The 15,685-nt window shown below is 41.8% G+C and overlaps 1 protein-coding gene across 3 annotated transcripts in view; it reads left to right on the top strand.

Annotated features, from left to right (window-relative positions):
- Nucleotides 1-15,685, top strand: part of dscama (Down syndrome cell adhesion molecule a) — a 99,844-nt gene that overhangs the window by 79,023 nt on the left and 5,136 nt on the right. For all 3 annotated transcript variants that reach the window (XM_005454602.4, XM_005454604.4, XM_005454601.4), the window contains exons 12-28: nt 3,143-3,339; nt 3,817-3,913; nt 4,036-4,164; nt 4,350-4,517; nt 5,058-5,128; nt 6,066-6,309; nt 6,588-6,734; nt 10,098-10,253; nt 10,665-10,798; nt 11,517-11,670; nt 12,217-12,334; nt 12,466-12,629; nt 12,747-12,845; nt 12,932-13,120; nt 14,186-14,476; nt 15,316-15,492; nt 15,584-15,614. In XM_005454602.4, coding sequence (XP_005454659.1) covers nt 3,143-3,339; nt 3,817-3,913; nt 4,036-4,164; nt 4,350-4,517; nt 5,058-5,128; nt 6,066-6,309; nt 6,588-6,734; nt 10,098-10,253; nt 10,665-10,798; nt 11,517-11,670; nt 12,217-12,334; nt 12,466-12,629; nt 12,747-12,845; nt 12,932-13,120; nt 14,186-14,476; nt 15,316-15,492; nt 15,584-15,614 — 2,566 coding nt within the window. The remainder of the gene's footprint in view (nt 1-3,142; nt 3,340-3,816; nt 3,914-4,035; nt 4,165-4,349; nt 4,518-5,057; nt 5,129-6,065; nt 6,310-6,587; nt 6,735-10,097; nt 10,254-10,664; nt 10,799-11,516; nt 11,671-12,216; nt 12,335-12,465; nt 12,630-12,746; nt 12,846-12,931; nt 13,121-14,185; nt 14,477-15,315; nt 15,493-15,583; nt 15,615-15,685) is intronic.

Here is a 15,685-nt window from a genome sequence, read left to right as displayed (position 1 = left end):
ACGGGAACTGCTGCTGAGGCATTTAGGAAACATCTGTAAATTAGAACTACAAAAGAAAAAAAAACATTTGCACACTCACCTGTAAAGGGCACAGCGCTAGTTTGTGTGCAAAAAACTGAGCTGCTTCTCGTGGTTTTTTTTTCACCTTGCTTCCAATGATCCAAAACTTCTTGGCATTTTTGTAAAGTGCTCTCGAGCGATAGTTCCCCCGGCTTTCTGAAGGTCTTTCAATCCATGTTGGGGATCTTATCAAAATTGATGAATTTATGAATGCAGAAAAATACCATGAGATTTTTATCCACCATGCAATACGATCTGGGAAGTAACAACTTCATTTTTCAGCATGGATCCAAACACACTGTCAATGCAATAAAAGCAAACCTGGATAGAAAATCACACAATGAAACCTAATATTCATGGATTGGCCCTCCCAGAGCCTGAACCTCAGCATTACTGAAGTAGTTTTGACAGTTAATGGAACAAAAGGCCGCCTTCTGCAGTGGACTTTCTATTGTTTAAAAGCTGGGTCCATGTCAGGAAAACATTTTAAGTAAACTCTACCAATTCTGCCAAGAACAGTGGTCAAATATCCGGCATACCAGAATCATACCAGAAGCTCGTTGATGGCTACCAAAAGCATCTGGTTGAACTTGCTAAGGGACACTTGATCAAATATTAGTGGTGTACGTATATATTTGAGCCTGAATGTGTCATTTTTGATTAGAGGAAATCCAAAATAAATTCAAAGTTGAGCACCCAGAAGACATCGTTAAAAGCCCCAAATTACTGTTACAGTAATGCCCATGATGAGTGGATGTAAACTTCTACACAACTGTATAATGATGCTCTTGTGATGAGTGTAGTTTCAATGTTTCATTACAAAATGCCAGATACTAAAATATCTTTAAAGTTTACAGTACACAGGTATTCTCCACACCTGATGAGCCGAGCCTTCTCAGTCGCTTCATTGCCCTTCCTTTTTGTCACCTAGCACATTATCCCACTCTGCCAGGAGTGTCAACAACACGGCCCCGTGCCACCTCGGAGCCACTTACATGGCGAAATGAAAGTAGCTGTGCTCTCAAACGATAACGTTTACATAAAGGCAAGCCGGAGCGGTTATTTATTTCCCCTCACTTTTCCAAATGTGTCTCACAAAAAATTCATACTTGTCATGCAAAATAAATCAGCGTTCTTTTCCAGAGCCGAGCCTCAAATGGTGGCAGAGTGAATAAGACATGAGGCTTAAATGTTCGCAACTTCTTGCCTGACACATCCCATCACATCAGCAGAGTCACGCTTTGTGTGCGCGTGTGTGTGTGCCCGTGTGTGTGTGCGCGTGTGTGTGTGCGTGTGAGTGTAGGACGGAAAATGAGAGCGAGCACACGTGTTGGCGTGCATGCGCAGGCAGAGGTGTGTGTGAGAGCATCTGGGAGTGGAGGGCTGTTATACACTCTGCTGTGGGTGTAATGAGCCATGTACAGTATGTCGTTAGTGTACATTTAGTGTGGTGTCTTCAGAGTGTTGTTAGAACATAACTGTACCACTTAGTACCCTACGATACAGGATGCACACCAGAGCTGTGCGCTGCCATCAACATTATAGGTTTTATATCTGCTGTTTTAACAATACACACGTGAAGCTTCGTGTTTTTTTCTATTTATTTATTTTTACTTTAGGCTTTTATATCATATTTTAATATTATAAAATTTACAAGATGAATACTAAACATTTTTGCAAGTGGCAAATAATGCACTAAACTAAAAAAACAACGTTTGCTTTGTAAGAAGTTCCAGAAAAGGAATTCGTTCATTTTTATTTCATGATGTTTATGTTTAGGACAGCAGAGTCATCAGCTGCTCCTCACCGTCCAGCCAATCATAGGCCTGCCTGTTAACTGTGTTATTTGATTGTTTATGCTTTTTTACTACATGGTGCATCTTTAACTGAGGAACATCTTTTTGATAGATATAATATTACATCGAATATAATGAAATCATAGTGTCAGTTTACTCTGAATGGGTTTTCGGTATTTTAGGCTTACAGAGTTAAAAGGAGCTAGCTATAAGAGCAATTACTTCCCAAGTAATTGCTTGCTTAAAGAGGCAGAGGTGAAGGGATGGGGACTAGCAGAAAGTACAAATATCACTATTGTTACGCCTCCTCGAGAGCAGGAGGGGGTAACACAACAACTCCAGAAACTCAGTACAAGTACGCTGTGACAAGTTTAATGGCAGCTTTCCCACAAAAACAATGACCCAAATTCCTTCCAAAAAATATGGGGGAGAAAGGGACAGTTAGGTTGTGCCAAAAAAACCCCACAAAAAAGACAAAACCAAAACGTAGCTGAGCTCTTACCCTCGAAAAACAAGGAGGGAAAAAAGTCCACAACTCAAAACAAGCTCAACAATTACATGGGTGGCACCAACATGCAGCCTGCAGACACGTGACACTATTGAATACACTGAGTAAATGTGTTTTGACTCTTCTTGCGTTCTTTCTCTTGAGTTTTTGAGCATGAACAGCCTGTTTAAGGTCACGCCGAAGCATCACAGTGGAATTTAAGTCCAGATTTTGAAACCTTTTTATCATTATTGTTGTATAAATTGTAGTTACCAACACAGTTTTTTATGTTTCACGTTTCCACTTGAATTCTCAAGCTCTTCAACTGAAATATGGAATATTGAAATATTCAAATATAAAAATGTAAAAAAAACTACTAAAGCACATTGTTGTTTTTTCTTTATTAACATGCAAAAATACAGTTATTTCCTTTAATTTTTTCTTGTTTTTTATGACAGGTGGTCTGATCATTTTTTAAACTGCATATAGATACATCTATATATATAATATAATATAAAAGCACATACTGGTTTAAAGCTCTTTCTCACACTACATTTGAACATTTATTAGAAAATTGATACAACAGACGTGCATCAGTAAATCTTATTTGCCTACATATTTATATCAATATTGATACCACAACAATATCTTGTCAATATAAAATATCAATATCTTAATCAAAAGCTGTGAACAACAGCTGGTGATTACAACAGCTGTGAACAACAGCGAGTACTGATATCACCTGTGTAATGAAACTAACAAAATCTGTTATTTTCTCTCCACTTTGTCTTCACACCAGTCCCCGCTATGATCACGTCCTACCCCAACACCACATTGGCCACGCAGGGCGAAGAAAAGAAGATGAGCTGCACGGCCCATGGTGAGAAACCCATCATGGTGCGCTGGGAAAAGGAGGAACGCATCATCAACCCTGAGACCAGCCGCTACGTGGTTTCTGTCAAGGAGGTGGGCGATGAAGTCATCTCCACCCTGCAGGTAGGAGGCTGAAGTGGTCAGTCTGAGATTATATTTTGTTGGTGTATGATGATGGTTTACTATTGGGTGCAGAGTTTCCATGTGAGTTAAATTAGATTTAAATCCAATCTAATTGTTAGACTGTGTTTAAAGATGGATACTGTATGTTTGCCATCTGTGGGTCAGGATTTTGCACCAGGGGGTGCTGAGATGAGACATCATTAAAGACACAAGAACAAAAGAAATATTGTATTTTTACATTTACATTCAAGGCCACAAACATTCACAAGCCAAAAACGATGGGAAACAATTTTCTAAATGATGTTTCACATCCTGCCAAGATCCTTATGCTGAGGCAACATCCCAAAAATATAAAGATGCAACAATTATTCCCACTTTGTTACTTCGGTATTACTAATGGACCAAAAGGCATCCATTAGATGTATTATTTTACACCCGTTCATTATTCACGTCCTGTCGTTCCTCTGCATCCACTAGATCATGCCCACAGTGAGGGAGGACTCCGGCTTCTTCTCCTGCCATGCCATTAACTCTTTTGGTGAAGACAGAGGAATCATACAGCTCACAGTACAAGGTATAACCTCACCTAACTGAAATGCTCAAATAATGTCAGCTAACGCTTGTCTTGAGCAGATCGTTTTAATCCTCACAATAATGCATCCTCCAGTAACACTAAGTTAACTTTGGGCCTTGTAGAGCCCCCGGACCCCCCAGAAGTGGAGATCAGAGAAGTGAAAGACAGAACCATCGCACTGCGTTGGACCATGGGGTTCGATGGCAACAGTCCAATAACAGGCTTTGATATTGAGAGCAAGAATAAATCAGGTACAGTGAAGCTCATTTAAGTCCAACATACTGGTGTAATACCAATCTGGAAATGCAGCTAAGCCAGTAGAGATGTGAATTACCAGTGCATTCATTTAATCTCAAAGCTATAATTTAATGTACTTAGCCTGATTTGACCTCTTGAGTTCAGGCCCACCAATAAAACTTGGCCTTTCCCCCCTCAGCCTCCTGGGATACTGCACAGAAGACCAAAGACGTCTCCCCTCAGCTCAACCAGGCCACCATCATCGACCTTCACCCTTCGTCCACCTACAACATCCGCATGTTTGCCAAGAACCTGATTGGGAAGAGTGAGGCCAGCAATGAGCTCACCATCACCACTGATGAAGCAGGTGAGAATTAAGAGATTGAATCCCTCTCAAAGCCAAATGCATTCTGTGCTGTTTTTTCTGCAGAACTAAATAATGCAAACACGCAATTATCTGATTTTCAGTACTGTGAATAATGTACAGTAAGACAAAAATCGGTGTAGCAAAAACGCACGGTGAACGACAGCAATCAGAGTGTGAGCAGTGAAATAGAGACAGGAGGCAAAAGAGGGTAAAGAGCCAACTGTGTCACTTCATTAACAGCCCGGTGACATCAGCCCGTCGGCTCTGATGCATTATTGAACACACGCTGACCCTGCACTAAAAGCAAAACTTTTCAATTAGCGGCCTCAGTAGTAAATGTCACACTCTGGTCAATAGAGAAAAGCAGGAGCCCTTTGCAAATTATCCCCCCCCCAAGTGCTCCCCACTCTGGCAGCCTCCCCTCACCCTCAGCAGCCACCTACATATACAAGCTCCATATTTTTATCCACAGCCTCACTCATTCAGTTGGTTGGATGTGCACACTTTAATCAGACGTTTATGTTGTTGACATGATCTCAGCTCCTGATGGTCCGCCTCAGGACGTGCAGCTGGAAGCCCTCTCCTCCCAGAGCATCCGAGTCACATGGAGGGTAAGTTCATCTGATCCTGTGTGTTACCATAGACTGAATGTGTGCAGTCTTTAGCTGTATCCATATAGATACAGATTAAAAATATATATATGTATACATATATATATATATATAATTAAATGTATCTCCTAATTCAGTGCTGTTCTCTCCACTCTGTCCATAAAACTAAGCATTTAACCTGCTGCTGCTCCTGTGAATTAGCTCAGCAGCGAGCAGTGAAGCTCAGCTCAGGTGTTTCTTTATTTAACTTTGTGGATTTGAACCAGTTTGTTGTAGAATATTTTATTACTCTGCTTTTTCAGAAGAAGTTACAATATTTGCATCTCTCATCTGCTTAGTTGAAAGTGAGGGAATCCATTAATTTGCTCTGATGTGCAATAACATGTGGTCTTGTTTAAAGCTTGGATCGTTGAATTTCAGAGCAATTCAATTCATGCATCCATGTCATGCTTTCACAAATGGCGCACGGCTACGCTTTAAATGATAAAAAAAGTGCACATTTTCTCTCAACCAGCAAGAGAAAAGGATTGTGCTGGTGCAGTAAATGATTAGGAAAGACAAACAGAATGATCTGAATGTAAATCATTTGCAGGATTACAACATTTTCTTTTCCTTCAGCAGAATGAGGAATGCATTTGGATGCATCACCTACTTGGTGTCATGTATCGTTACGCGTTCTTGTTTCCTGCCCATATTGACCATTCAGGCCTAAATACGCCCTTAATGCATTTTTGATTGTGTTTTGGTAGGTTGGGTGTTACAAACAAGATGGATTTCATTACCAGATGTGAACAACACATGATAGGAGCATGAGTGGCAAAAATCTGATTAACTGACAAATTATCTGTGTGTGTGTGTGCTAGCACTCCCTCGTTAGCACAGTGTATATTTAATTCAGCCAGTAAATCTCTAATGAGTGTTATCATTTTTCTCCCAGCCGCCCAAAAAGCACCTCCAAAATGGGGCCATCAAAGGCTACCAGGTAGGCTACAGGGAGTACAGCTCAGGAGGAAACTACCAGTTCAGTGTGATCAGCGTGGAGACCACAGGGGACAATGCAGAAAGCCTGGTGTTGGATAACCTGAAGAAGTTCACCCAGTATGGAGTCGTAGTGCAAGCCAGTAACAGCGCTGGGACGGGGCCGTCTTCCACCGAGGTGGCTGCTACCACACTGGAGGACGGTAAGAGGGGAGGAAATAAGTCTATTTTTTTAATTGTAGTTTCACATCAATGAATGAGAAATGTTGTACGCAGGTTTTGAACATGAGACAAAACCCTTGATCTAAATACAGCACTAATACATTTGGAGTATCCCATTACAAACACAGCTGTGAAGGAGCCAGGCAGCGTGGTTTAATGTTGCAGATATTTGTGAGGATGTAACACAACCTAGTGGAGATCACTGGGTATTACGTCAGTGTTTGTTTTTATACTTTGTCTCTGGGTTTTTTCCACTCAGTGCCCAGTCGTCCCCCGGAGAACGTCCAGGCCGTTGCAACTTCCCCAGAGGTCATTTCACTGTCCTGGCTGACGCCTCCTAAAGAAGCTCTGAATGGCAACTTGCTGGGATTCAGGGTTATCTACTGGGCCAACCTGCCTGATGGAGGTACACACACACACACACACACACACGAGAGCATGCAAACCTGAGTTTAGATTAACATGCATTTTACAAAAATACATCTCAGTCTCCAGAAATCTGCACTTCCTCCTCAAATAGAGTAAAATTAGAAACAATTCCTGATAGCATTTTTTTTAATGAAAACATATACACACACAGGTAGGTGTGATCTGCACTACTATGAGTCTGCCTCCAATCAGAGCAGAGGTGGATAACCCTGTCTGATGCACCTATGCAGGGGCACACCTAGCCTGCTAGCACGTCTGAAGGAACAGTTGTGTGTGAGCTAAGAGCCAAAACAAGCCACGAGTGACAAAAATCAAAGGCAGAGATGGTGAGGCTTAGGCTAAAATAACTGACCCTGGACAAGGATCACCTGATCTGTCAACGCAAGAGTGCGGTTAATGGACAAACCAAGAAATGCCAAGAAATGTAGGTCAAAGTCGTAACATCCAACAAGGATGAAGGGGCATCCGTTTTATAATTATTTAATACATCTGTTCATTTAACATGAATACATGTAACAGTTTAATTAATGTTGTTTTAATATGCTAAAGATTTGTATTTATCTAATTTTACCCATCCACAGTCTTCATTGTTTATTTCAATTCAATTCAGCTTTGTTCAGTCACCTCAAAGCACTATTGTAAAGTAAAGACGCTACAAACCCCAATAATCAAACAACCCCTATGAGCAAGCACTCGGTAATACTGGGAAGGAAAAACTCCCTCTTAACAGGAAGGACAACCATCTTCCTGCATTCTGGTGGTCTGATGTTCTAATTTGTTAGTAGCTACAAACAGATTCAGATAAAAATAGTGACGAAGCCAGGATTTGTGCAGAAAACATTTGATTTGTGCGTGTCGGTGAATGAGACCCAGTGTTTTCTTACATTTAGTAAAGCCCTGCAGATCCCCACACTGAGCCTAGAGCAAATCATTTTACTTGATGAAACTACATCCAAGGACACTCGCTGACAGCTTCACTGTGGTTTTGGAGCATGTTGCCCAATTACAGCAGAGTTAGTGGTTCGAGTATTCTGAGATGTCCTTGGGCAGGATATTGTTGATCCCAATGGCAGGCCATCACTTCTGAGCCTATTACTGTAAATATGTGCATGTTGTTAGAAAGATTTAACTGCTGAGGTTAAGCAGTGCTCTAAGTTACCATCCTGACATCCTGGCTCAAGTCTTTCCTGCGTGTAACTTTTTCTTGGTCATTAGAAACAAGTATTGTTTCTAATGACCAAGTTGTAGCTTTTAGTGTCGTTACTCAGATGGATTTTTAAGGCATGGCATAACCTTCACTGCTGGCCAACAGGCTGTATGCTGATGTGGTTTGGAAGGCGGACAGCATGGCATGGCAGTGTCAGCCAGATTGCTTGTGACAGCATGATTACCTTTGCCCCTTGCACTGTCACATCACATTGGCCTGCCTACAGAACATGAACGCTCAAGACTTGACAGCCATGGCTAGTTTGCATGGTAACAGTGAATGTATTCTCAAAGCTACTTTAAAATGCTATTATTTGCAAATATTTGTGTTCATAATTTTTTATATATACTGTAGCCTAACAATTAATATATTGATCTGTGTATTGCACTCAATGCCAGACAAGTGTAGTACATCAGGATGATGGAATAAGTCATTGACCAGCAGAGGGCGGTATAGACCCTAACTGCAGTGGTGCAGGCTATGCAGGCGGTGTTGCAGTTTGTACAACAAGAACGGTTTTGTTCATTTGGTTGTTTTTTTGTAATACTTCTGTTGAGTAAGAGAAATCAGAGTATCTAAAAACTAAAAGACCACAGACCTGAATTTTTGAATATTGTGCAGTGATTTTCCTGCTTATTCAGTCTATTTTTCCCATAACGTCAGCAAAACCATTAAAAAATTATAATGTAACATATTCAAATTGCTTCTTTTGTCTGACCAACAGTCTAAACAGCCAAAAACTATTATCTTCAGCAATTATGTCAAACAATGAAAACCAGCAAGTCATCACACCATCTGCAAATATCCTTTTGGCTCGGAAAAACAATTAATCCACCGTTCGAATCAATTAAAGTCACGGGAGAGCTGCAGTTATCTCGCAGTTGCAGGCACCAGAAAAATACGGGCACAAATTCACCTCTGATTATTGTCACTTTTCTTTATCGGGATGTGGTTCCAGTTTGATGCAAACATAATTTTTGATTTTAAAATCATTGTTTTTCATTTTTATATGTTCCTGGATATGAAGACTGTGGGCCAGGCACAGACAACCTGTATGTCTTGGTTAACCTGTACATCCTACTGTGTTTTTCAAGTGTTTTAAAAGCTCCTTAATGAGGAGAAGAGGAGTAGCTGGGGATGTGTTATAGATCTCTGGAGTGAAATGAAAAGCTAGAACTGTGGAGGAGAACAGATTGTGGTGAAGGAATACAGACACACTGATAATCCAGAAGTTAACAGCTGAGGGAAACATGTACGCTTGGATCCAGGCTTGTTTAAATTTTGTGACTGAATATGAAATCATCTCAGGCTGTGCTCACTTAGGCCTGATATTACTTTTTTGATCCTCTATATTATAGTAGTCACATGTTTGGACCAGTGGCAACCTGTCACATAACAGGATTATTTACAACAGGAGACATTATGGGGATTTTTTTTTCACAAAAATAATTCAGGAACCAGAATATTCTTACATATACTGAGTATTTAATACTGCTGTCAGTATGGTTGAGGATAAATCTGAATTTAAACAAATTCAGAACCTAAACATATAACAGCATCATTTACAACAATTTTGTGACCTTTTTTTTTCAATCGTCAACTAATAAACACAATCTAAGGAGCTTTGAAAGAAGCTGCTGAGCTTCAGCGTCAGTTGACCTCAATGTGTTACATGATAGGGTGAAGTCTCACAGTGGTTTCACTTGAGATCTCTGCAGATAATGACCCACACCCTTTTTTACACCTTGGCTCACGTGATGAGGCACATGATCAATAGTGGGTCGACTCCCAGGAGGGCTTAGTACCTCGGACTCTCCACCATTTGGTCTTAGAACTAAAGAAGCTTCTCGGATGAGAGATGAAACGTCTGGAGATGTTTCCAAGGTCCTTAGATTACCATGACCTGGATGACTGAGAGCCTACACAGATATTATATGTGTAATATTCTCAGTCTCATTTTTTCCAGTTGATCCAGTCAAACATAACAATGCAAACAGTTCAACATGTCAGAAGTGAATCATTTCCTGAGGAGAAGGTGAAAATATCTTAGCAGAGACAGAGATGTGTAGATCCCACGCTGATTTATTCACCGATTGTCTCCTCTCTCATCTTCTTCTGTTTTCTGTCGGTCAGAGCTCGGAGAGATCAGGAACGTGACAACCTCTAAGCCCTCACTGGAGCTGGATGGATTGGAGAAATATACCAACTACAGCATCCAGGTGCTGGCCTTCACCAGAGCTGGTGATGGTGTCCGCAGTGAACAGATTTACACCCGCACCAAGGAGGATGGTAGGCCGATTAAGTCACCTCTCCAAATAAAAAGGCACCGGGGCAGCTGTCAGGTTGTAGCGAGCTTCTGTCATAGAGGTTGTTTCATGGTCAGGTTATGCTAAGATCTGTGCTAATGTGAATTTGATTCACTGCCTCAAGGAATTACAATATCTCCCCTCTTTACGCTAAATGTCAGTTTTTCTAGACCAACAGTATTTTACTGGGATAAAAATGAGGCAGGATCCTAAATATACTTATTAAGTAGAGAGCAGTAAGTCTCGCATGCAGCAGAGAGCCCTGTAGAATATGTTATGTGGCCATCTGTTATCTAGCTGTATAATCAGTGTAAAAAGAGCCATAAAAATCTTCCGAGTATTAATATTAGCTTAATGTGGGGAGTATATCAACTAAATTATCTCGTGCTTTCAGTTCCCGGTCCTCCGGCGGGTGTAAAGGCAGCAGCTGCATCCAACTCAATGGTGTTCGTGTCCTGGCTTCCTCCTCTCAAAGTGAACGGCATCATCAGGAAATACACTGTTTTCTGCTCCAACCCACACCCCACGGTAAAACACATCAACAAAGTCATTCAAAAAGACATTGTTACACTGTTACACATTTTTGTTGCTAACAAGGGCTGCCGTGGTTACTGTTTTACAGCATTTTGAATTTGAATAGTTCAAAATGAAAGAATCACTGATAACCAGGAAACTGGAGCTTCGGCTCGAAGCAAAGATGACCTATGTTTGTTTAATAATTACAGTAAAAGTAAAGTAAAAACAAAAGTTTACAAAAAAACTGAAATAATTAATAATTGTGTGGGTTTCTTTAGCTTTAAAGAGCTTTACACCTGCTCAGCATAATGCTACAGCACCCTGATTTTTCATAGCCCTGCATATCAAGACATTTAAAACCATTTATTTATTACTATTTGAAGCATATATCACACAAGCAACTGTAGATATTTGACATGTCCTAGGTGTTCACACAAGGCATGAACATGTGAAACACAAATATTTGTAGCACCTAAACAACTATAACATTTGCAGAGGTGTACAAAAAATCACAGATAATGAATTGTTTGGTCTAAATGTGAACTCTGGCCAGTATAATTTGAGCTGTTTGAGAACTGGTCGTAGACAGCATCAGTCCAGCTCGGTGCAAACACAATATTTGTTCATTACTGGTTTGGGCTCAATAAGAAAACATCAGCATGTGTAGTTTTACTCCTGAGTCTTTTTAAAAATGTACTGGAGTCATTTATGAATGTCCTCCCTCCTCCAGGTGAGCAGTGAGTTTGAGGCGGCCCCAGATGTGTTCTTCTACCGCATCCCCAACCTGAGCAAAAACCGTCAGTACAGTGTCTGGGTTGTTGCAGTGACTGCTGCGGGCCGTGGAAATGCCAGCGAGATCATCACTGTCAAACCCATGGCTGAGGGTCGGTGGAGCTACTCTCTTATAAAATGTGCTTTTCAATGCTGAACAACTCTCTGTTGCCTGGTATCACGTTTGTGACCTTGAAGTGCGAAGTTGATGCGTAAAATGTGGAGTGGGGTTTGGGTAAAAATGACTCTTAAGACAAAGAGCATTATTAGATTGGAATAATGCTACATTTGGCCCTGGTAACATGTTACATGTTCTGTAAACGCAGATAAGCTGATGCATATACCAACAGGCCCTTTATTGTCTGGAGTCAGGACCCAAAGCTCCTATATTAATCACCCACTGCAGTGCTTTCTGGTCTTGCACTGTGCATTTCTAATAGCAGTTTGTGATGTTTGCAGTTACGATTCTTTCTATTGCTCCTCTGTAGAAAGTTGCAATAATTGTCACAGAAATGTATTCTTCTCTAGTTTCTTTAAGAAGTCTGTCAGGTTAGACATGTGTGAGCACATCTTAAGTTAAATTCTCCATCTGAAATATTTAAACAGGAACACATGTCTTTGAATTTCACTGCAGGCTGATCAGTTGTGTGTTTTTGCAGCTCCGGCTCGGATCCTGACCTTCAACAGGACCGTAACGACCCCCTGGATGAGGGACATCTTGCTGCCATGTAAGGCAGTTGGCGATCCTTCACCAACCATCAAGTGGCTGAAGGAGATGTGAGTAAAATACTAATCACTGAGGATCTTTTCACAGCTGAATATTTGTGGATATTGTCTCCTTAAAATATCCAGTGTCTGTGTGGCGCACTGGAAGCTGAAAGCTAATTGTAAATGCATCTCTGCCTCAGCAATGGAACCCCAGCACCCGTTGTGATTGACAGCCGGCGCAGCGTCCATACGAACGGCAGCCTCGTTATCCGCACAGTGAAAGCAGAGGATTCTGGGAACTACACGTGTGTGGCCAGTAACAGCTTTGGACTGGACAAGATTGTCCTAAACCTCCAGGTTCAAGGTGAGAATTACAACATGGGCAGAAAGACAAATGAATGACACGTTATCATCTTTTTCAGTGCTAGATTTTTGTCTTTAAATCCTTCTTGTTCAAGTCTTTTCCTGCTGTTTCCTTCAGTTCCACCTGACCAGCCTCGCCTCACAGTGACCAAGACAACCACCACCTCCATCACCCTCTCCTGGATCCCAGGAGATAACGGTGGCAGCTCCATTAGAGGTCAGAGAGATTCTACCTGTCCTTTTCTGTCACTGCTTTTTTTACCATTTGATTTACATTCATGTCCCCATCTGTGCTACCTTCAGGCTACATTTTGCAGTACTCAGAGGATAACAGTGAACAGTGGGGTAATTTTGCCATCAGTCCAAGTGAGCGCTCTTACAGGCTAGAAAATCTCAAATGTGGCACCTGGTACAAGTTCACCCTAACTGCCCAGAATGCCGTGGGCCCCGGACGCATCAGTGAGATCATTGAAGCAAAGACCCATGGGAAAGGTATGAACTGTTCTTCTTTAAGGGGCATGTTACAGGTTAGTCGTTGTGCAGCCTCGACTTATTTAAAAGTAAACTTAAAATATTTAACAATACAGCAAATGATTGGAGTGATAAACACGTTGAGTGCGTGTTTTAAAAGGTCAAAGGGGTTTTAACTTTTTTCCCTCAGAAATAATAATATATAAGGTTTGATCAAACCTGTAAAGAGCCAAAACCTTATAGGAGTTTGAAGGATTGATCTGGTTTAAATCCAATAAGCTTTTAGCTCTTTATCTTTAGATCATTGCCTTTTGATTATCCTGGATCTTCTCCTGTGTGTCAACTTAATTTTCATTTTTTTTGGAGCAACAGAAAGGGGCAGGTAGTGAGGAAAGTTTGTGCTGATGTAGCTAAAAACCATTTTTAGTGTACTATGAGCAAACACACAATGGCTCAGCGGCAATTCAGGCGGTTGCACTCCCTCATCGGGACGTTATAGTAGAAGCTTGCGCTGACAGTCTCACCCTGGAGAATAAATTCTCATTGTGGACTCCTCAGCTGTAGACTTTCTTACCAGGAGACTCAGATCCTACCACCCGCTCAGGTTTCAGATCCCTGCTGAAATCTCAGAGCGCGCTCGACAGGGGAGATCCACCAAATTTGAATTTGGTTTCAGTTTCCTGAAAACATCCTGAGTTACAAAATAAAGTGATAGCACAGAATGTATTGCATCTGATTAAGTGTACACACAGTCACTGGTATGGAAAAATCCTTCTTCCAGCAAATAATGCACCCTGTCACAAAGTTCATGAACTTGACAGTGAGTTTACTTTACGCAAATGGCTTCCTTATCACGAGAGCTCAGTCCAGTTGTGGGAATTTATGTCTGCATGTCTGCAGTGACATGCTGCCAATGTCAGCATGGGTCCAAATCTCTGAAGTTTCCTGTTTCCAGCACTTTGTTGAACGTATGCAACAAAGAATAAAGACTGTTGTGAATGCAAAAGCAGGTCTAATCAAGGTGTACTTTGTCTTAAGCTGTTAATTTTGTGTCTGAATTCTGATTATTTTTCCTTCTTCCCACAGAACCTCAGTACTCTAAAGAACAGGAGCTCTTCACTAGCATCAATGCCACTCGAGTCAAGCTCAACCTGAACGGCTGGAATAACGGCGGATGCCCAATCACCTCGTTCACCCTGGAGTATCGGCCAGTAGACTCGCCCACTTGGACCACGGCACAGCGCACCTCCCTCACCAAGAGCTACGTCCTCTACGACCTGCAGGAGGCCACCTGGTACGAGCTGCAGATGAAAGTCTACAACAGCGCCGGCTATGCCGAGAAGAGAGTCAAGTTTGCAACACTCAGCTATGATGGCAGTGAGTTCACACGGTGGCAGGAGACCATCTGTTTCCCACTCTTTTCTTCACAGGGAGCAGAGTGATTGTACTGTCTGTCGTGGGCTACTGAAACCAGCAGGGTACTGTACCTGTGTGATTCACTGGCTGCTCCAGAGGTATCATGTGAACACTGACACTTTAGGAGGGAATTGGTGATAAAAGTCATAAGTTCTCAGTAACTATAACATTAAGAGTCTGACTAAGTGTGAGAGTTTGAGGCAAAAAGGAATAAATTACCTTTTCTGTTAATGGCAGAGCTCCAGGCTCAAGGAGACTGAGCCGCCTTTGACAAATCGGGCAATAAAAAGCACATTTCATACCAAATCTAGTGGCTGCAGCTGGTTTTCATGATGACGCCGCCTTCACAAGCCCTCTGAATTCCAGCACAAGAATCAAATAATCTCCTGATCTCCTTTGAGATAAAGGATTCCAGCATTACCAGCTCATATTGCACACCGGGGGCTCAGCGATGTTCTACCACAATCACTTCTGAGGACCAAATACTTCATTTCCTCCCTCAATCACATTCTGCGACTGCCGAAGAGAGGGTGGGGGTGAGCATTAGGCTGTGAAGGATGAGTTCATTGGTACTGAGGTACAGCTGGGCGAAATGAGAACAAAGCATTAGTGTCAATTTGACAAAGGTCAAGCACAACCATTAGGAAAGGGCAGCAGCTTATGGTGAAACACAAAATTTGCAATGCTCTTGACTTTTTTTACACATTAGGATTTGTTCAGTAGCTTTCATTTAAAGAGACAGATCAGGGGGTTGTCATGTAGGTTGTCTCTCCTGACACTGTCACATGACCTCCGCACAGGTACCATCGCACCTTTAGTGAAGGCGCCCAATGTGAGCGAGGATAACTCTGGGACCGGTGAGGGTTTGAAGATGATGGTGACCATTTCCTGCGTGTTGGTGGGTATCGTCGTGATCTTCATCGGACTTCTGGTGCTGAGGAGGAGGAGGAGGGAGCAGAGGCTCAAGAGGCTCAGAGGTGAGATGATGGGGGTCCCCACACGTGATGGGCGGGTTTCCCAAATTTGCTACGTGCTTGCCTCTAAACAGTTTCTCTGTATGTTTCCTAGATGCAAAAAGCTTGGCTGAGATGCTCATGAGGTAACATCTTCATTAAGCCATCATCATTTACCTCAGCATGCACACAGATACAATTACAAGATCTTTTCACT

Source organism: Oreochromis niloticus, linkage group LG10 (assembly GCF_001858045.2).
Source record: "Oreochromis niloticus isolate F11D_XX linkage group LG10, O_niloticus_UMD_NMBU, whole genome shotgun sequence".
Lineage (NCBI taxonomy): Eukaryota > Metazoa > Chordata > Actinopteri > Cichliformes > Cichlidae > Oreochromis > Oreochromis niloticus.
Note: the sequence above shows the minus strand (reverse complement) of the source record. Positions and strands in the feature narration are given on the sequence as shown.